Source organism: Petaurus breviceps, unplaced genomic scaffold (assembly GCF_028583685.1).
Source record: "Petaurus breviceps papuanus isolate PSGF00001 unplaced genomic scaffold, PetGlider_PUasm1.0 90667, whole genome shotgun sequence".
Classification (NCBI taxonomy): domain Eukaryota; kingdom Metazoa; phylum Chordata; class Mammalia; order Diprotodontia; family Petauridae; genus Petaurus; species Petaurus breviceps.
Genome location: NW_027187302.1, coordinates 7,846,967 through 7,869,337, shown reverse-complemented (window position 1 = coordinate 7,869,337; position 22,371 = coordinate 7,846,967). Strand labels below are relative to the sequence as shown.

Sequence of the window (22,371 nt, the reverse complement as noted above, 5' to 3'; positions counted from 1 at the left end):
TTGCCAAGTACCCAACAGTTATCATCTCACGGGATCTTTACAACCACCCTGGGAAGTAGGGCCCATAGTTATTATTGTCCTCATTTTATAGATGAGGAAACTAAGGTTCAGGAAATTTAAAAGACTTGCCCATTGCCATCCAGGTAGTAAGTCTTAGAGGTAGGATTCAAATCCAGGTCCCTCTTGATTCTAAGCCTGGGGTTCTTCTCCTTACACCATGTTGGTTCAATTTCTACTTTATCTGCTGCAGGTTGGGAGCCTCACCAGCGCTAGCAATCAAAAGAACATTGCAGCATGTTCTGTTCTGTGCTACCCCTGAAGAGCTCATTAGAGCACTACCTGGTGCCTTTATAACCGCGATAATGCCATTTCTATAGCACTTTAAGGTTTGCCAAGTGCATTACATACATTTAACTCATTTGATCCTCATAACAACCCTACATTTTCCTTGGTATAAAACAATTATAAATCAGTGACTTCTGCACACTCAGAGTACTTTGGCCTAACAAACAGAAGACTAACACTGTAGTGAAATCTCCCTCAGGGATATCTTACAATTCCATTATATGACTAAACTAGGACCTCCTCACCACCCCTCCATCTCCCATCCCCAATATCATTTTACATAGACAGCTCTGTTATAATTGTCCTCAATTAGTGACTTAAGTCACCTGCATAACTTTTCCGTCTTTTCCACGGTACAAGGTATACAACTGGTATGCTCTGAACTCATGAGGCGGGGGTGGAGATGAGCAACGATGCTTATTCCTTTTTTTGGGGTGATTATGTGAGTTCTTCTGGTGTCCAGGAATAGGCTGCTGGTCTGCTGGTGAGGTGGGGTCAGAGAATGCAGATACCTAAAAAAGAGAGAGTGAAACGGTACCCCTCTCAATTACCATCACTCAAAGGTAGATCAACAATAGTGAGGTCAATATTTATTTGACAAGGGCAATAGGCCCTAGGTCTGCTATCATTTAAAAACATCTCAATTTTGATAACTGTATTGCAATAGAATTGGGTTTTTTTTGTAATTTTATGTCTTTATGCACTTAAAACATTATTCTGAGAAGGGGTCCACAGGCTTCACTCACCTGTAAGAGGGGGTCCAAAACACAAAAAAGGTAAAGAACCCCTGGGACAGAGGTAGCTAAAGGCATGCTTTGTACACTTTTTAGATAAAGGAGCTATACAACTTTGCTTCAAAATTGGGTCTTCAAATTTACCTCGCCTCCCAGACTAATAAGTGTGCATCATTCTCCACCAAACACCTTGTTTCCAAATAACTATGTTGGCTATAGATGTAGCCTGTGTGTACAGAGGGCCAGATTTGGTTTCTGTACTCTCATTGAAAACCATTGTTGGCAAGGGAGCTGGGCCTTCTATTCAACGTGGAATGATATTCCCAGACATATACCTAACCACAACTCCCAGCTCCTTCCCTCAGAGGGAACTGCTTTCAAATCCATCACTACCTTTTGTTTCAGCTTTTTCTTTCGGTTATTCTTTGCTGGGGGCTCTGGAGATGCTGAGTAGAATTCTTCTTTGGCCTCTCCTTTCTTCTGAGTGGCTTGCTCACTGCTGGGAGTGTCTGCTGCTGAGACACTTCCCTATAAGAAAAAGAGGGAGAAATAAACATATAGAAGGCCCTTTTAGGCTCCCTGATTTTATAAATGAGAATTGAGGGGAGCCCAGGGAGGTGTAATGATTGGCCCAGGTCATAAAATTAATAAGTGACTGAGCTGGGATTCAAATCCAGGGTCTCTGACTTTACACTGTAACACTGACTCCCTATAGGGTTAAACTTTGGTATCTTAAAAAAAAAATAACAGCTGATCAGCTGTCTGGTTCCGAACTTATCAGAATCCTGGACAGTGACAACATCTCTAGCAACAGCTGGGGTTCTTATGAGTGTCCATGAACTTGAATTTTAAAAAATACTTTGATAACTATATTTCAATATAATTTGTTTCCTTTATAATCCTATAAATTTTAGTTTATACACATAAAAATATCATTCTGAGGAGTCCATAGGCTTCTATAGACTGACAAAGGGGATCCATGACAAGAAAAAAAATGGTTGAGAATCTCTGGCTCATAGGATACCTAGAAGGGGGCACAACTTTAGGGGCTTGCAGAATGGATATTTGCTCCTTCGGTTTGGTCTGATTTTAACAGAATAAACCAATACTCTGAATGTTTTTTTTTAAATTTTTAGGTATTAAATGATATTATTAGTCTTGTTCCCCCCCCACCTTTTCTTAAGTTTTACTGCTGTGTTTTGTTTTTATATTACATACATTTACATATTACTCATATTTCATGAATGGTCTCTTGTGACAAATAAAGTGGTTAAGTAACACTAATAAGGCAGCAGTGACTTCATTTGACAATATATGTAACATTCCACATCTGTTAGTGTTCTCCAGTATCTCTCTATTAAAATAAATAGAAATCTATTTTCTCTCACTCCTACCTCCCAAACTATTGGGAAAAAAATCTAATAAATTTTCTCATAAGAAATATATATATATGTATATATATATATATACACACACACACATACATACATATACATACGTATATGTATGTGTGTGTATGTGAGTGTGTGGGGGGGGTCAAGACAATTTTCTCTCAATGCTTTTCTAGAACTGTGACAATCTAAGACATTTCAAACAATGTTCTAACATTTTAGCAGTGTAGTTGGATAGGGACTTTTCCATTTCAACCATTGCCCAACCAATTACACTCAGGCTTTTATTCAGACAGCCTGCAGTTGAATGATGGAAGCCAAGAGCCTGAACAGCAAACATAGACAAGGTCACCAGTCTATGTGGGACCATGTAGAAATTATTTAGAGACATACTAAATCATGCCCCTTTTCCATAAACAACATTAACATCTATCTAGCAAATGGTGGCATCTCAATTGAACACAGTAAGTCCAGGATTTTTAAATAGTCCCTCTGAATACAAGTACTTCACTGAAAATAGTCAAAGTGACATTCTCTGTCTAATTCTGGACTTATCAAATTTATAAGGTATCTCTAAATCCTGGGACCAAAGCTGTATGGCTTCAGAATTTTTAAATAAAACATGAATCACTTACAAATAAAATATGAATTGCTTATAAATGAAATTTTAAAACCTTGCTTATAAATTAATCTTCTACAACTTTAATATTGGGATTCAAGGGAGAAGGTTTTAAAAAGGACAGAAGCAAGTGGTTATTGATATAATTATGTGTTAAAAGGCATATTCCTGGCCATTATATTCCAGTCTCCCTTGGATAACTGAGAAGCTATGGGTAGCCATTTTGCCTACATCAAGGGAAGGAGAAAAAAAATCTCTTCATTTTCCTTTAAACACTTGTGACTGCGAAAGGAACAAAACGAGAGGCTGTAATATTCAAAAGGCTGGGGACCATGATTTGAAACTTTGGTGTAGAAAGAAAATGAAGCCAAAAGAAAGGAGGAAGACTCTGGCTCTTTTCTGAACAAGAGGTGAGAAGAAGGGAAAGGCTGCCAGAGGCCCATCATGGCGGCCAACCAGGACCTATGTGCATCCCCCATCTGTCACACACCTTGCTCTGGGCCACCTCATCTCGTGGCACAGACTGAGCTCTCCTCTCCTCCTTGAGCCTCTCTCTCTTTTTTCGTAGGCTTCTCCCACGACTGAAGCGCAAGACCTGAGGTGAGGCAAACATAATCACTATCAGAACTAATGGCTCCTGATTGGGGTTGGGGTAGGGGAAGAGGGGATGGCAGCAGGTGCTCTCAGGCTGAAAAATGTGGGTAGGACCATGTTGTTTCTTCACCTAAGGTGTTTATAACTGAATGAAAGAGCTGTAATATTTAATATTAAAAAGAGCTAACATTTACATAATGCTTTAAAGTTTGCAGAGAATTTTACATGTTATCTCACATTTGATCCCTACCACAGCCTTGTGAGGTAGGGGCTATTATTATCCCCATTTTATGGATAAGGAAAATGAGGCTCAGGAGGTTAAGCAATATGCCCAGGGTCACCTAGCTAGTAAGCATCTGAAGCAGAATTTGAATTCAGGTCTTCCTGATTCCATGTCCAGCACATAGTCACTATGTCATCTACCTGCCTAACAAAGACAAATGGGGTAAGTGCATATAACTAATACAATGTATGATAGCGCTGGAAGTGACAGATGGTTACCATCTATGTGATAATTAGAGAATGCTGACTAGAGAAAGCTGGGCCCAAAGAAAGGAAACAACTACAATCAATCCACATCTACCACCCAATCAAAATCCTGGTAGCTGTCATCTATAGACCTCCAGGTCACTCCCTTCCTCCCTCACTGAGTTTGGTATCTGGCTCACATTTTTTTCTTACCTCCTCAACTTTTGCCCTTTTCTAGGGGACTTCAACATACATATTGACTATCCTCTCAAATACTTTTAACCACTCAGTTCCTCAACAGTACTCACTTCCCGTGACCCAACTACTCTACTCCACCTCAACTACACACAAAGATGGTCATATAACACACCTCCATATTCAAGAATTCCTCATTCCCTTTATCTGACCACAATCTACTGATTTCTCACCTCTCCCTGTGCCTTGCTTTACCAAATTCTCCTCTTCATCCTCACTGTGACCTCCAATCTCATGACCCATCAGTTCTCTCCTAGACCATCTCCCTTGCATTAACTACTCTCTCTTCTTTTTTTTTTTTTTTTGCTTTTTGGAGGGCAGTTGGAGTTAAGTGGCTTGCCCAAGGTCACACAGCTATTTTTTGTGTGTTAAGTGTCTGAGGCCGGATTGAAACCCAGGTCCTCCTGACTCCAGGGCTGGTGCTCTATTCACTGTGCCACCTAGCCACCCCAACCACTCTTTCTTCTTTTCCCCATCTTGACTCCTTGGTTAACCAATTCAACTCTCTTTTCTTGCTTTCTGCTGTTATAAGCTTTTATTAGGTACCTACTATATGCAAACAATTTCTATAGTAGAATGTATTGCTAGATGTATTTAGTTCGGACGGGAAGGCAAGTTTATAGTAAGGAAGCAACTTGTTTTCTTAGTTCACATGTGATAGAATGACTTCAATCAGATCATGAGTCGAGTTCTCTTGAGGTATGCCTTCTAAAGTGTTTTTTGGCATTATGTCAATCAAAACTGACAAATGACTTTTAGGCAGTAAATAAAGGTCCTCTAAGACCAAAATAATCATCAGAGAGATTAACTCTTTGTAACATCTGTCTAGACAGTGGAAATAACTTTGCATGGGCGGCAGACTCTCTCTGAATGGTAGTGCCCACTAAATGGAATTTCATCAATCTTTTCTGGTCTCTAAGAATCAGGGAATAGTGAGCATGGGAGTTAAGAAAGAAACATCCGTATGTTGATGGTTTACAATTCTGGAGACCTGAGAGACCACCCAGTCTAATACCCATCATACATACATACAGATGAGGCTGAGAGACCTTAGGTCACATGCCCAAGGTTAGAGAACCTGGATTAGGCCTTTGATCTCCTGACTCCAGGAATTCAATACCTTCTTCATTAGCCCTAAATTCATTACACCTTCATTATGCCTAGAACTTATTTCCAACAAGTAACAGAACAAAGGCCTTTTGAATAATGCATACATAAAAGTATTGTTTTCAAACTTAAATCACTAGGGGAGCATGCTAAAAAAAATTTTATACCTATTCAAAACTTCATTTAGAAATGAAGGCAATGTTTAGAAATTATGATTTGCAAGAATGAATTGTTCTTTACTATTATTCATTATCTCATAGTGTTAATTAAGGGCACAGGGACCCTTGGCTTGGACTATTTTTCATTAAGTAGCAGAGGGAGAATGTGTGCTAAAGGGTTTGTGCTAAACTTTACTCATACAGTTTCTGTTCCCCAACAGATCTTCTAAGGTCCTGAGGACTTAATTGTAAAAATTTGGCCACACCTGGGCTATTGCAGAAAAATGAAGGTCTCAGGGCAACATGGGCCTGGGGATTCTATATAGAAAATGGAGGTGGGTGCAAGACAAGACACTGTCATTAAATGGATATGAAGAGTTATTCACTGAAGTATCAGATTACAACTGTGATTTCATAGCACTTTATACTATTCTTGCCTCCTTCTCATATTCTCATTTGTTTTATATCTGGGTGCATGCTTAGATGCTTTTACTAGGTGATTGTAATGCCAAGCACAAGCAACTTCCAAGGTTTGGATTACGAACATAGTAATTCTCCATTTATTCAGTAACAGATTAAAGCAAAACATTCACAGAAAAGAGAAAATCAAAATACAGGGCAACTCAATCATTTAGTAAGTCCTCAGTTCAATCACACAATACAAGTCAAAGTTCACCACTCATGGGTAGTACTTTCATTTAGTCAATCACAAAGTCCACCCCTAGGCCTCATAGTCTTAATCTCTTCAATCAAAAAGTCTTTCTTCTTAAGCAAAGTACATTTATTTGATCAGTCACAAAGTACAAAAGTCAAAAGTTTTCCACCCCTGGATCACAACGGAACTACAATACCATCTGTCACCACCAAGCACCCTCTCAAAAGGCAGTGGAAAGCACAAAGGCCATCCACCCCTAGGTCACAACTAGGTTACAATATCATCACAGCAATCAATACCCAAGGAGAGGTCTTTTCTTCATCTTGACCTGAGGCAAGTTTTCAGCACTTTCTGTTCCTGGGAAGACAAGGCTTAACAAAGACACAATAACAAACATACACATTGCCAGTGTCCTCATCAATTTACTCTGTGCCTGTGAAATCAACCTAGACCCAACAACAAGGTCTGAGGAATCAGCACAAATCATCAGTACAGTCCCAGGACCTATGAAAATATCAGCAAGACCCTCCTATAGGATTTCTGTAAACATAAAACAAGAAAATCCTCTTTCAGGGCTTCTGAACCAATAGCAAGGTACCAGGACTCCTATAACAACAGCAACGTCCTCCATTAGCAGATGAATCTGACAAAGTAACATCAAAACAAAGTACCGGCAGCCAGTCATGCTTCCTTCCAGTTCTCCTCTCTTCTCATTTCTCAGGAGTCCTCAATTCTCAGTTCAGCCTCCAGATGCTGGCTCCCAGAAGTTCTTCTGGCCTCTCTCAGCTTGGGCCTCTCTTTATACATGGCACTAGCTCCTCCCAGTTCAACCCCCTCTCTCCTCACGTCAACAAGCCCAGCCCATTGTGGGGTTCAGATTCTATTACCTTTACAGTGATATATCAGGTCATAGAGTAGGGTAGCTAAGTGGCATACTGGATAGAGCATTAGGAATTAGGAAGACCTGAATCCAAATCCTGCCCTAGACACTTTCTAGCTGTGTGACCCTGGACACATTACTTAACTTTTCTCTTAACCTTAATAGTTTCTTCTTCCATAAAATGGGGATAATAATATCTCCTACCTTACAGGGTTGTTTTGAGGCTCAAATGAGTTAACATGTGGAAAGTGCATTGCAAACTTTAAAATGTTACGTAAATACTAGTTATTATTATTATTATTACTCTTATTATTATGGGTATAATAATTTTTAACCTCATAGGTGCACTCACAGAGTAGGTTCTTAATCTGTGTTTGCTGAAGGTATAAATGAACAAATAAATGAATGAATACATCACATTTGTTCAGACGTTTTTACTTTTCAAAGTTCTTTCACCTCTATTTCCAATTTCCTACAACAAGGAATCCGATTTCCTACAACAAGGCTTTGAAAGGTATGTTTCTATTAACAGTTCCCTTATAGGGTGATTAGAAGGTGGCAGCCTGGCAGCTTTTGTATCTCTGGAGACCCTCTCCTACTTCTTAATCCTAGGGGGTGCTACAAGTAAGAACTACTTCATTCTCATGATTAAAATTTCTAAATGAAAAGCATGAACATCTTTGTGACTCACTAGAATCGCTAGTTACTGATGAGCATCAGGCACATTTCTGTGAAATGAAAATTAATAACTGAGATCATAGGCAACATATCTGTGTTTATCACGGCACAGGATTCTGATGCAAATGAATGTGGTCTTTTTTTTTTTTAACTTTCTTTGGTTCCATTATACATCTTTCTCATGCTTGGAACAGGGTAGCACTGCCTTCTTTCAACATGAGTCACAGTATTATCATTTTGGCCCCTTTTGCCTGTGTTACGACTTAAATTTCTTTCTCTTGTCCTTTCGCTATTGCTAGCAATTCTGCAGCTATGTTTACAAAATTGTAGAAAGGAGGAATACTTATTTTATTTCTGTATTTATTGAGAAAGCTTTGAGTATTTCCTTATTACCTAATATGCTAGAGTGTAGTTTTTAAATATGTTATTTGCATCATGTTGAGAAAAGGCCCTTTAATATCAGACCTTTGTAGGATTTTTAGTATAAAATAAGTGGTATACTTTGTCAAAACCTTTTTCTGCATAAAGTCATTAACTAGAATAAAATAGACAACCTGAGCACTGCCAGACAGAATTAGTATAACAGGGGCCAGTGAAAACTAATTACTAATAAAAAATGTATTAAAACTTACTTGTGGTGCTTTGGTGAGGAGAAGAGCAACTTCAGGATTATTGTGGTGCCGGGCTGTCTCTAGTGGAGTCTGACCAGCCTAAGGGAAGGAATCACACAGAGAGGTTAGGGTATATGGAACCAATTATGTAAAAATACGACAGTTTATCCAGAAGTTGGCATAATAGATAATGAACATATAGGTACATCCTCAGGGGGTAGACATCCATTTACCAAGTTTTCAACAACTTTACCTTCAGAGTGATGATAGAAATATAAAACAAATCTTATAGATTCATAAAATTTGGTGGGGTTTTTTGATGTCTAGAAGAAGTCATATTTAACCATGGTGAATTCTTTTTAAAGCAATCTAAATTATTTTGCTGTAGGAGACCATCTAATTAATTTTCCCCCTTTCTATTCCACACTGCCACCATCCAGGTCAGGCTCTTAATACTTTTTGCCTGGACTATTGCAATATTTCCTACGTAGTCTTCCTGTCTCTAGTCTCTCCAACCTCTAACATTCCACATGTACCTTCTGATCATGACCTTTACTACCTACCAAATAAAGCTCAAGCTCCCCAGCTGGGCAATCAAGGCTTTTTATGATTCGGCCCCCTTTATACCTTTCCAGTTGTAATTCACATTGTTCAACTTTGTATACCCTGTACTCCACCCAGAGATAATGACTCTTGGATCCCTGAAAACACTTTTAGTGTTATTATTAGCTTTAAATTATTTATTATTTAAATGATAAGTTATTAGTGTTATTGCTTCTTCAGTTTTTCTTATGCTATTTCTTGGCTCCCTCTATTAGAATGTGATCTCTTTGAGAGCAGGGACTGTCTAGTTTTTCTATTTTTGTCTCAGGTGCTTAGCATAATACTGGGCACATAGTAAATACTTCATAATTGTCTATTCATTCATGCATTCATTCATTCATTCATTCATTCATTCATTCATTCATTCATTCATTTTCTCTCCCTAGGATGTTTGCTCCCATTTTAAAAAGACAAGGTAGTATGTGGTAAGTACCAGATTGCTGGTACAAAAAATAAGTATAATAGGAAAGATATATCATGGTAGACTGAAATGGTCCAAAAAGGCTTTCTTAAGGAGGTAGGGCATGAGGGGTAGTATTTGCTTAAGAGGAGGATCTTTTTGGTATAGTAAGCAAAGATGGGTTGAAAAGAGCAAGAGAGTGTTTATGTATTGCTTGGGTTCTTTTTGGAAGAGGAAGGGAAGGAGGAGGGCAAGAAGCAATGGTGAGCCAGAGCTGGGGGTTTCTAATAGACAGTAACAAAAGATCAAAATGTCAGCTCAAGAGTTTGGACTTGAAAGCAGTGGAGAGCCAATGAATATTTCTGACACAGTAAAAGTAGTATGTTGGGAAGATTAATATGCCAGGGGGGTTATAAAATTAATTGGAGAAGAGAAAGACTAAAAGCAGAGAGACCAATTGAGAGACTAGTATAATTTTCTAAGCATAAAGGAATAAGGGGTCTAAACTGTGATGGCATTAGAAAAGAATGATGGATGAAACAAAGGAAAAATTACCCTGATTGCTCAAGACTGAACTAGAGACAGAAAGGAAAATCTACCTCTATTTTTCTCTAGTTAACCTGGGTACACTTCTAAGAGGTATTATCAGCACAATGTGATTTTTAGTATAGGCTTAGTTCCAGAGTGCTGCAGGCATAGCTAGAAGCCAGAGCAGGCCATGCAACCTCATTTGCTTGTCCTCCCATCACCCCCAGAATCCCTGCTATTCTTTCATTCTTCTAACCCAACTGAATTCAACCCCATTCCAATTTAGACACTGAGATAGAACTGAGTGAGGAAGAATAGACAGTATGAAAAAAGAGATAGCCAAAGTTAGGAAGGATAGAAATATAAATGCCGGAGAAGGAAGGCAAGGGGCTTTAAGGTTCATCTCTAGTTTTGAGAATTAATTATCAAGCCATTTACCCCAGTAACAAATAAGCACAAGAGACATGGACTGACTTCTTTCCTTCCTATGTTTAGTGGGGCCCTACTGAGGACTCTGACTTTCTGTTTATTTAGTAGAACAGATTCTCATTTACTGAACCCACAGGGTTAGAGCTTATCTATCCATCTTCCTGTGCTTCTAAGCACAAGAAAGCCTTTCACTCCTCTCCTCAAGGACCCAGGGGCTGCAGCTCTGTGGAGCCATGCTCATTGAGATACTGGGAAGGAGGACTTGGACTGATTTCCTTGAAGCATGTATAGTTTTCAAAAAAGATTCCCATGTTCTTTTCAGAAGAGTGATAGAGAGAATTTCAGAAATGGTCATGGCCTCGCTTACATTGTTGACAATTGTCCCATCAGCGCCTGCTTCCAGTAAAATTTTAGCCACTTTTTTGTGATTTAGTGCAGCGGCAATGTGAAGAGCCGTGTCCCCAGCCTGAAATTAAACAGAAAAAAAGACCATCACAGAAACTTCTAGTTTCTTTCTTACATGTCCTTCCCATCTTGAATTGAGCTGTTATCTCTTCAAATTCAAATGGGGATTAATCTTGAGTTGAGGTCTGCTAAACAGAGACTTTTCTGAAAAAAGAGTCATTTATTTCTTAGGCAGAAGACAGCTGTTCTTAATGATGGGTTGAGTAAGATTCCAAACTTATTTATTCATAGGAAACTTGGGACTTATATCTTCTTGATGGAGCTTATCAAGTTTGCCTGGGGATAATGAACTCCCTCTGAAATAAAATAGGGTTAGGGAAATTTTGAAGAAAAAATAAATAGAAAAATTTAAGTTTATATTCATGCTAATTAAAAAAAAATCTTTGCATGTAAGTATTTTTGATACAAACATAATTTCATAATAGAAATTTCTAATAAAAAATAGGCTCCTTGAGGACTTACTTCTATCTTCAGAAACTAATATGACTGAATATATAGTAGGAACTTAATGAATGTCTGACTGACTGTTAATTCATATTTTTAGAGTAGAAAATATAGGCATAATTTTTTTCCACAGTACCCCTATTCATATCATGGGGGATGTCATTTGGAATATACTAACCAGGGGTGGGGAAGCTGCAGCCTTGAGGCCACATATGGCCCTCTAGGTCATCAAGTGAGCCCCTTTGATTGAATCTAAACTTCACAGAACAAATCCCCTTAATAAAATAATTTGTTCTATAAAACCTGGATTCAGTCAAAAGGCCTTACCTAAGGACTTAGAAGATCCCATGTGGCCTCAAGGTTGCAGGTTCCCCACCCCTGCAAACTAAGAAACTATTAACATTCTTTGAGCTGAATCCCAATGACATCTTTCCCCTGTAGAAATACTGGGAATTGAGGCTAGAACCTACTTCAGAAAACATGAGAAAGTTGGACTGGATTTACCTAATAAAAAGAGATCTCCACAGCTTATTTACGGGGCTGAGGAAAAGTCAGTGTTTGGATAGATCAATGGGCAAGTAGAAAACAAGGTGAAGCTGTTGAGGGTCTGAAGGAGTTCTTTCTCTGATCTTGAGACAGGAAGACATAGAGACTCCATTTGAGCCTCTAGATTTGGGATTAAGTCAGTAATGCTGGCAAACAGGATGCCTAAGGTGGTGGTGATGGAGGGGTGAGAGCCCCAGGTGTATTATACGAACCATTCACCCCAGAACGAGTTGTTTTTATATGCCTATAGTAAGGCAGCCTTACTCTCAGGGACTTCCTTCACTGGACAGAAGACAATGAGAGCTAATGTGCTTTTTAAGAAACTACTCATTAGTTCCTTACTTCCAACATAACCTTTTATTGAGGGAAATCTAAAGTATAATTTATTTGTCCTATGGAGAATTATGTTTCCATATAAACTCCATTACTACTACTGAAGAAGGTTAGGCAATGCTGATTTAGTCATTTCCGATTCTGGTATTCTCTCAAATATGCAGATACCCCACCCTCCCAAAAAAGGCAGCAGAAATAAAAGAGATCTCCTCTTTCCTCATAACTGGTGATATCCCCATAGAACCCACTTTCATTGACAATAAAATATGTTAACTTTATATACATAAAACCAGTCTTGCTCATACAGCTACAATTCTGACTAGTGAAAATAATGAATCTCTTGGAAGTGGTCACACGTATTTGCATTGTATTCTTCCGAGTTATAATTATGTAAACTATGGTCATTAGTTCCAGCCCAGCAGAAATATGAAGAGTGAATTAGAATAAGGCAACCTCTTCAAGGAAATTCATTGCTTAAACTAATCAGGATCTAGATATAATCTCTTTCCTTCAAAAATGTTAAAAAGAAACATGGGTTTCATTTCCATTCCTAGGTGTACCATCCAAGAAAATAATAAATAAATAAAATTTAGGTTTCTTTTATTTGAGGAGGAGAGAACTGAAAGAGTACTGAAGATTATTCACTGGGATAATCTACTGTTCCAGGATTAGTGTTTTGGAATAGGGACAGCACAAAGCTATTTTCTTTGAAGTGTAATAAATCCCAAACATTTACAGACATTTTTTATTTTTAAACTTCACATTTCTGTATCCCAACTAAAAAATGCAAACCCATGGTCCCTTAAAGGTTTCAACTGATCAATAAATTTACAGGTAGTTATATTTGCTAACAAGAATCATTAATACCTCCTTGGCACACCCTAGGGACCTCATATGGGTCATCACACTGAAGTCTGACAGCTACCACAAGGACAAATAATTAAGCATTATCTTTATAGGTCCTGAGCAGTGATAGGACCTATAAAGCCAGTGGTAGAGCCCAGTGGGTCACAAGAATCCCATTCCTTTGCTCCATGAAATCACAATTCTTTGTCAATGGAATTTTTCCTTGAGTGTGTTTGTTTAAAAAAAAAAAAGTTAAAACCAACAGAAACCACTGAAGTATATACAGAAAGGGTTCATTATGCAAATGTGGTGATATGCACTGAAATGATAAGAAACCACAGGCACACCCTCTCTATAAGGCTATTCAGGCAATCCAGTGCTATGGTACTAGGCTGGAACCCATGTTCCCAGGGGGCCATTTGCAGTAAATTCCCAGAAGTTTTAGGGGAGGCCTCTAGCCTAACACAAGTCTATGTGATGTCAACAAACCTTGTACAAAGGGTGCACTGCTGTAGTATAAGATACATGCACTGACCTGGTTCTTTTCATGGACAGAACAGAAAGCACTGAGGAGAACCCTAATGATGGACAAGTGATTATAGCGAGCGGCAACGTGCAAACAGGTATCTCCTGCCTGCAACAGAAATAAAATTCTGAGCATGTTTTTACCAGTAAACGGAACAGAACAAAATAAAAACAAATAAGGAGAAAGCTTGCAGCCATCATTTACCCTTCAAAAGCTTTCCACCTGAGTTATTAAGCTGATTTCTAGCTGGAGATGCAAAAGCAAAGAAAGGCTAGGAAAGATCTTGGCAGAATGGCCTTCCTTGACTGATAAAACAAAAACAAAAACCAACCACAGAAAGCAAAACTGCAAACGACATCTTTCATTGATGCTCTGCTCCCAGTCTCACGGTGCTTTGCTACTGTTTGCACTCATTGTACAGAGCAGCCCACGAAGACTACTGAAATAAATGCTTCCATTTTTCATACAGTGGGTGGCTGCTCCCCACAGAGACTTTAGGAAGACCTAAGGCAGACTCTGCTTACTTAACATTTCAGTGGGAGGCAAGGTTCCAACTGCATCCAACCTTTCTTGTCTCTCCGGTGCTATGGGATGAGCCAAAGAAATGACAAAACACTGCCTTGCAGATTCCCCATGGCCAGTTCACATTCATCAGGGAAAGACAGAGGGAGGCCAGTTCAATGGTCAATCTGGATTTTAAAAGCATGGGTTTCTATCTAATGGAATCCAAGGGTGTGACAGTGCCATGACATAGCAATAATTCAAAGTGGGGATGGTGATGACCCACAGAGAACAATGTAATCCCAAAACCACAGCAGGGTCCATGGTCTTGTGAGTCATTTGTAAAAGAGGAGTGCATTCAGACAGGGTACAATGAAAACTGCTACTCCGGAGTGAGATTACAGATACTAAACTTGACCCAAAATATGCAAGGTAAAAATGGTGGCAGATTAAATTACAGGTGTAGCTTAAATCACCAACACTTCCAGATACTTTCCCTCTGAGTTAATGGTAGAAGCTCTCTTAGAGTCTGAGGAGCACACAAGCATGCTACTGCTGCTCCAGAATCCAGAAAGGACTGAACAGAAAGCTCTAGATCAGAGGGGAATTGTGTGGACCAACCTGGAGAGCTCTTCAGTAAGATCTCCCTTTTATGAAAACAAGGAGGCCACCTCCCCACCTAAGAAGGGTTCCTTTGGAGTGATTTGTAATGGAGCCTCCAGTCAAAACAATCCTCTTAATCCTTAAATGAACTATTTTGCCCACAGTGATGATAGATTAAGACTTGATGCAGTTGGGAATCTGCCCCTACCTTTCGATTCTCTTTTTTGTATTATGGGCCCCCTGGCAATCTGGTGAAGCCTATGGACCCATTCTCAAAATAATTTTTTAATGAATAAAATAAAACATAATATTGCAAAAGAAACTAATTATATTGAAATAGTTACACATTAAAAAAATAAACTCAAGGACTCCAAATTACGAGCCCCTGCTTTAGAGAATAAAAAAAAAGATTCTCAGCATGTGATTTTAATAAAGGTACATTAAAAAATGGTTACTAATTTCTGGACTTGGTTTCATAACTAAATAGAAAAAGGTGGGAAAAGGGAAGGTGGAAGTTGCACCTGAAATCTCTTCCTACCCCCACATCTCTAAATAACTATCTTGGAAATAAGGTTAACAAACCACGTTCTAGAGTAATTGTGAGAAACTATTTCTAGATTTTTTTCTCCCAAGATTTGCTTTCTACATCTCTATTTCCCAAAGTGAGAGAGAAGAGAATCACAAGTTGCATTTTTTTTTTTACCCACATTATTTTTGAGGTCAGGTCGAGATCCTCCCAGCAAAAGAACCCGGGTGCTCTGGGAATGACTGTTCTGACAAGCCAAGTGCAGAGCGGTGTTCCCTGCCTTGTGGAGAGACCGAGAAGAATTAAGGACAACATTAGGAAACACAATTCTAAAGAGTCAGCAACTGCCAGGAACTGCCTGTTGTAGGATTTTAAGTTTACTTTGGTAAGAAACTAAACAAAAAGGTCACATCCTCTACCAGCTGATGAGAGGTCTCATTTTAGATCCTGGGGGACAACTGGTCATAATACAAATGGCTTCCCTGTTTACAGCTACTATTAAGACAAATAATAACAGTGAGGAAGTTAAAACACATTCCCTCTGGAAATACAGAATTATATGTAAATCAAGGTTTTCTTTTTTATTTTATTAGAGTACCTCGGGATGGTACCCCAAAAAAGATGATGAATGGACCTAAACAAGATGGGTGTTGTCCTTTCAGGTCTTCCTCAAACTTCCCATTTATTTCCATTATTTGGAAATGCTAAACTCCATTTTAAGTGCAATATTGAAAATATTCCATGGGAGATTAGCTCTAGGTGGCATGTGCCTTCTCATACCCGTGTGTGTATGTGCATGTGCGCATGTATATGTATGTATATAAAACACACATATGTAATATAAAAAGATATTCACACACGTGTGTGTATATATGAGTGCATGTCATTTGTCACTAAATAGTGGAAACCTCTCATTTAGATTTTTTAAACGGTTTTCTTTCTGTTATTCAATGATAAATTAAAGGATAAAACCATTTCCACTCTATTTCAGTAGATCCTCCTTCCTTAAAGGATCACAGATATAGGGCTTTGAGGCCACTGAATCTAACCTCTTCATTTTAGGAGGAAACTGAGGCACAGAGACATTAGGTGATTTCTTTAGAGTCTGACTGCAAGTGTCTGAGGCAAGTTTTGAACCTAAGTTTTCCTGACTCCAAATCCCATGTTCTAACTGTAGCTCACAATTATATAGCACTTTCTAGTTACTTTTGAGCCTCAAAACTGCTTTGTAAGGGAGGCAGCAAATATAGTATGATTCTCTTATGACTAAACAGGAACTGGAGGCCCAGAGTTGAAGTGACTTGCCCAGCTAATAAATGGCAGAGTCAGCTTTCTGTATCCCAAGTTTTTTTTAGAAATTGTTGTGGAGGACACAGAGGCCAGTTTGATACCCTTTGCTAGAAAACCAGGGGGCGGGTGAAGTGGTCTGGGTTTTGGTATGTTTGTTTATGCTTTAGGTGACTACATTTACATAATCATTGTCTTTCTGATTGAGGTTAGAAGTTGGGCCAAGTAGAGATCCTCAGAGCTGTTAAGGAATCTATGGGTTGCTTCTCCCTCACTACCTGAAGATGATCTGAAACTCCAGAGTCCTTATGTTTTGATAGGGAAGGAATGTTTCATCTGAGCTACCAATTGAGAAATTACCCCCTTCTCTCCTCACCTCTCATTTCTGCTTGAGTTCAGAATGTAATATAAAAGCCCTTTCTAAAGACTGGTATTCCACTCCACTGAAACAAAGGAATTTCCCCTATGGATTTTTTTCTTTTAATTTTCGGGATTCTTTCTCATTATTAATTACCAGTAAGTACCTCAAGAGATGCTGCAAGACAAAGAAAGGTGTTAGCTAGCTGAGGCACTGAACCCCAATCTAGGGGCAGATTATACATATTTTTACACATGACACTCATTGGTTGTATGTAGAAGAAGAGGTATTTCTTGGCTTGGTTAACTGAGTTCTCACTCCTGGTTAAGAGTGGAAAGAGGCAGGGTGGTTGACTGATTAAGTTGTTCTTTTTGTAATTAAAATGTTCAGCTCTGCAAGATTCCCTTTGTATGCTACTTCAAATAGAATTATGCCAACAGATGTTGTTAATACAGCCAGATCAGGAACACAGTGGCCAAGAACTAAAAAGAGCCTTGACTGTAATCTAGCATTTTTTTTTTATTGTACTAATCAATTAGTCAACAAGCATTGATTAAACTCTTTCCATGTGCCAGACAGTGCTAGGTGTTGATGGTTCAATGAAACAATGAAACAATCCTTGCTCCAAGCAATATGCCCACTGTTGTCCAAGTGGGAGTCAATTCTAGGGTTGCAGACACAAAAAGAGGGTTATCTGAAACTGACTGTGGCAGGCTGGAAAAGCCACACTTTTGGTAGGGCTTGTTTTTTAGTCAGTCAGTCATGTTTGACTCTTCATGACCCCATCTGGAATTTTCTTGGCAAAGACATTGAAGTAATTTGCCATTTTCTTCTCAAGTTCATTTTACAAATGAGGAAACTGAGGGAAACAGGGTTAAGTGTCTTGCCTAGGGTCACACAGCTAGTAAGTGCCTGAGGCCAAATTTGAACCCAAAATTTTGGGTCTTCTTGAGTCCAGGGTCAGCATTCTACAGATATGCTTTGGTTGGGGATGGACAAAAGCATATCAGAGCCACATCCCTTCAAGGCTTTCAGTCCTAGCCTGGAAGAGGCATCATTGTGGTCTCCTGGAAAGAACCTGGACATTATTCTGCCTCTTTCACCAATTAACAGCATGGCTTTAAACAAACCTCTCAAATGTTTGGAGGCTGTTTTCTCACATGTCAAGTGGGGAAAATATCTGGCTTACTCTCTTACCTCACCGGATAGAATGAAATCATTTATGGGAAGCAACGAGTGACAGCACCTCTCCACCTCCCTTTGACACCACATGCCTTCTCTCTCCTCTGATTGTAGGGCTGGAGTGTAGAGTACCAAATGCCTCCCAATGCTTTCCTCTGTAAGAGGGCAGAAACCGGACTTTCCCCAGCTCAGTCCACTCAGCATCTGCAGCTTTCCCTGACCTCAAATTCATGAAACAAGATGCCCCTTTCCCCATGTCCTTTTGTGTCCTGTCTCCCTCAGGCTTTCCTATCTCCCCATTCAATAATAAGCTCCTTGAAGGGAGGGATGTCTTTCTTTTTTGTAATTGTATCCCCCCCTCCCCTCCCCACTAAACACAATGCCTGAAACATAGGAGCTATTAAGCTCCTTTATTAAAAGGTTTATTGGATTGGATTAATTTGTTGTTGTCTGACTCTTCTTACTACTCCACTTGGGATTTTCTTGGTAAAGATACAGCAATGGTTTACCATTTCCTTCTCCAGTTCATTGTATAGATGAGGAAACAGAGATTAAGTGACTTGCCCAGGGTCACACAGCCAATTTCAGAGGCCAGATTTAAACCCAGGGAGGTGAGTCTTCCTGACTCTAGTCTCAGAACTCTATCCACTGCACCATCTAGTGGCCCCAGATTTGAAAATCTTGAATTGCTACATGAATATACAACATTATTACTATTATTATTGTATTGTCATCACTATGATGATAATAGATAGCTAGGAAAGAGATAATATGTAGCTAACAGTATATAGCTAAGAAACGAACTTCATCTTTTCCCATATACTATTTAGCTGATGCTGGGAAGTCCTAGTATTTCCTTAAGAGTCAAAGGAAGTTAAGAGTTCTTAGCATGAGAGCCATAAGGAAGGTTTTTAGATCTTGTACTTTTGCTTACTCCTTCATAAAGAGAAAACTCTTTATGAGGGAAGGAGTTGCCTTCCTATGAACAGATCAGTGTTGATCTTAAAAATCTTTAGAGTTTCATAGGTCTGGTGTGATGAGTTAATCAAATGTGTTGAGTACCTGCTATGTGAGATATACTGTTGCCTGCTGTGATAAGTAGTCAAATACCTTTTTTCAAAGAGCTTACAATATAGCTGAGGAGATAAGGCACATATACATGAAGCAACAGTATACTGCAGCATGGTGTGAACAGTAAGTATAACAGGAATTTAGAGGGAGAGTCAGCTATGGTTTCCAATGGCAGCTTCAAAGAAGGAGTGAGAGGTGAGCTGGACCTTGAAGGATTTTGCTAAGTACGAAGGAAGCGAGAGAGAAATCCAGAAAGGGGGGAAGGTCAGTTATAGAAGCATCACAGACAAAGGCAACTGAGGCAAGGAAAAGCAATGTGGAGGACAGTAATTAGACCAGCCTAGGGCTCGTCCTTTCTATCAAGTTCCAGCTCAGGTGATGTTTCCTTTATGGAGCCTTTCCTGGTGCCCCAGGTGAATGCAATCTCTCCCTTCTCAAATTTCTCACAGCAGTCAGCCTGAATCAATTCTTTGAACTTGCCTTTACTTCCTTTCTGAACAGTAAGCCCCTTTGAGAGCACCTTTGAATTCCCAGAAAATACATAGTAAGCAGCCGAAAATATTTTTTGAGTGAGTGAATGAATGGACAGATGCAAGGAATTGCAAGAGTTAAGACTGGAAAGATAGATTGGGGTCATTATATAAAGGGTTTCCATTTACAGTCTCTCCTTCCCTTCCTTCCTTCCTTCTTTACCTCCCTTTCTCCCTCCCTCTAGAAATGCCAAATGGGGTCAAGTAGATGATCACCTACAACATAAGTTCCATGCCCCGTTTTATGCCTGTTTTCTGTCCTCCTGAGTGTCTGACGCAATTGTGGGCCGATAGCTGACCTTTGATAATTTCTAGTGGTTGGGTGTATCTTTACTATCTACAAGATCTTTTACATCCCTAATAAAGATGTCCAGGGCTCAGTAAAGTGGCTTATTATGGAGTTCACTACTGACCATGGTATTTGCCAGGGACACATATGTATGTGTTATATGTGATGCCACTGCCCAACTTCCACTGCCACATCAAGCTCTAATCTTGAATGTTTTTTATTCTATTATTAGTATTATATTCTAATAGATTCTGCTGACTGTAACTGGCAGCAGGAATGCCAACTTCTCCAGTGCATTAGAGGTAGCATGCATGGTATTGGGACAAAATAATGTCAGGAAGCCTTAGCTCAAGTCTCACCTCTGACAGGAGCTTTCTGATCCTGGGCAAGTAACTAAACCTCTCTCAGTCTAAGGATCTTCATCTATAAAATGGGGATAATCATGCCTGTTGTATTGTTACTTTGAATACTCATACTTTGTACAGTTATCAAAAGGATCTAATGAGACAATGTTATATCAAACACAGTGCAATTTTTAAAGAGCTACATAAATGTCATTTATTATTATTCTGTGAAATTGTTGGGACCCAATAAGGTATTATAAACAGGACCTGCAACAGGACAAAAATGGGAGCAGCTAGGTGGCATGGTGAATAGAGCACCAGCCCTGGAGTCAGGATGACCCGAGTTCAAATCCGGCCTCCGACACTTGACACACTCACTAGCTGTGTGACCTTGGGCAAGTCACTTAACCCCCATTGCCTTCCCTTCCCCCTCAAAAAAAAAGGACAAAAGCAGGCAAGGCCTCTTTTTGGCTTCTTTCTATTGCCTAGCTGCTCAAGAGCACCACTAATATTTTATTCATGCCAAGTGTGAAATATGGCATTCCCATCCTGAGGAATGCACATAAGAACAGTGGATTTTGGAGGGCTTCATTGGAATAGAGAGGCATGCAACATCATGCCAGACACAAACATGAGCATCTGTCATCACCTTCTGGTTAAGCTGATTTTGAACTGCAACAGAAAGATGCTGACATTAACTGGATATAAACTTCCAGAGGAACTGGGGGAAGGGGAGAGAGACTTCAGCAATAATTAATGCAATTCTCAGTGGAGATGCTGTCCTAAGCCAGATGTCAGCCTGCCCCGGCCTCACCTCTACAGCTGGAATTTCCTGGCAGGATTCACTCCTGTCCAAGACTCTGAGTGCCAGGGCATGATTCAGTCATTATCCACGGACAAGTGTCATTATTAGGTCTCAGCCTGAAAGGAAATACACAGCACTCTACCTCATGAATGGGAAGTTCCTGTCACCTGCTGGCATCTCACCTTGTTCTTGGCAAGCACATTGGCTCCTGCTTTAACAAGAAGCTTGGCAGACTGGCTGAAGCCATGCCAGGATGCTTCATGAAGAGCAGTATTCCCATCCTACAGAAAACATATATATACACATACACAGAGCAGGTTTAGATTTCTGGTTGGAATAAGGAAGTATACAATAAAAGCACATAAAATATAAAGAACTTGGTCACTACAAAGCTTGGTGAAGCATACACTCTTGGACTCCTGAACAACTTATTCTTCAGTAAGATCTCTGGGCTATATAAGGCATGCTCCAGAAGCCCAGGCTAGGAGGAAAGAATTCCACAAACATTGTCCTATCTCTTCATGCAACTCCGTATCTATCCCCATTAGACTGTAATTTCTTTGACAACAGGGTTTTTTGACTTTCATTCTATCCCCAGTGTTTATGAGAACAGTGCGTGGAATACAGTAAGCACTTAATAAATGCTTACTGTAGTTATGTCATTTTAAAATGACAACCAAACAACTCCTCCTTCCCTTCTCTTGCTCCCTTACTACTTAACTTTCTTTTTTTTTCTTGTTGGAAATAACAACAGCTTACATTTATACACACACACACATATGTATAAAACGCATACATATGAGATTTACATATTATATCATTTGAACCATAAGAATTATGCCTGAGATCTTACAGGAGAGAGAATGTCAGAGGACAGAGGGTGGCAGGACTGGAGAAGAAGCAAGTGCATTCTCTTCCAAGTCTTCAGGAAGGTCCTCTATACTAGGCACAGACAGTCGGGGGAAGGGACCAGTCCTCTGCTGTTGAGCATGGGCTCTGCCTATGACCACACACATACTTATTTGCATGTTGTCTCCCTCACTGGATTGTGAGCTCCCTTTTGCCTTTCTTTGTAGCCCTTCTCTTAGAGTGACATCTAGTGTATCATAGGCATTTGCTGATTTGACCTGACTATGACTGTTATTCAGACTTTAGCCAGCCTTCCTAATAGCTGCAGTAAGCTAAAAAAAACTTGTTAGAGGTTAGCTCCAACACTCCTGGTACTTGGCAAGATTATACTTGGTAACCCTGGGTATGGTG

At 39.5% G+C, this 22,371-nt stretch overlaps 1 protein-coding gene across 16 annotated transcripts in view; it reads right to left on the bottom strand.

Annotated features, from left to right (window-relative positions):
• ANKRD6 (ankyrin repeat domain 6) overlaps positions 1-22,371 on the bottom strand; it is a 283,323-nt gene that overhangs the window by 14,102 nt on the left and 246,850 nt on the right. For 11 of the 16 annotated variants that reach the window (XM_069065138.1, XM_069065134.1, XM_069065136.1 and 8 more), the window contains 8 exons: positions 21,294-21,392; positions 15,427-15,525; positions 13,625-13,723; positions 10,823-10,921; positions 8,517-8,594; positions 3,580-3,684; positions 1,473-1,607; positions 672-857 (listed from right to left, as the gene is read on the bottom strand). In XM_069065138.1, coding sequence (XP_068921239.1) covers positions 672-857; positions 1,473-1,607; positions 3,580-3,684; positions 8,517-8,594; positions 10,823-10,921; positions 13,625-13,723; positions 15,427-15,525; positions 21,294-21,392 — 900 coding nt within the window. The remainder of the gene's footprint in view (positions 1-671; positions 858-1,472; positions 1,608-3,579; positions 3,685-8,516; positions 8,595-10,822; positions 10,922-13,624; positions 13,724-15,426; positions 15,526-21,293; positions 21,393-22,371) is intronic. The other 5 variants (XM_069065145.1, XM_069065146.1, XM_069065148.1 and 2 more) reach the window with 3 other exon arrangements.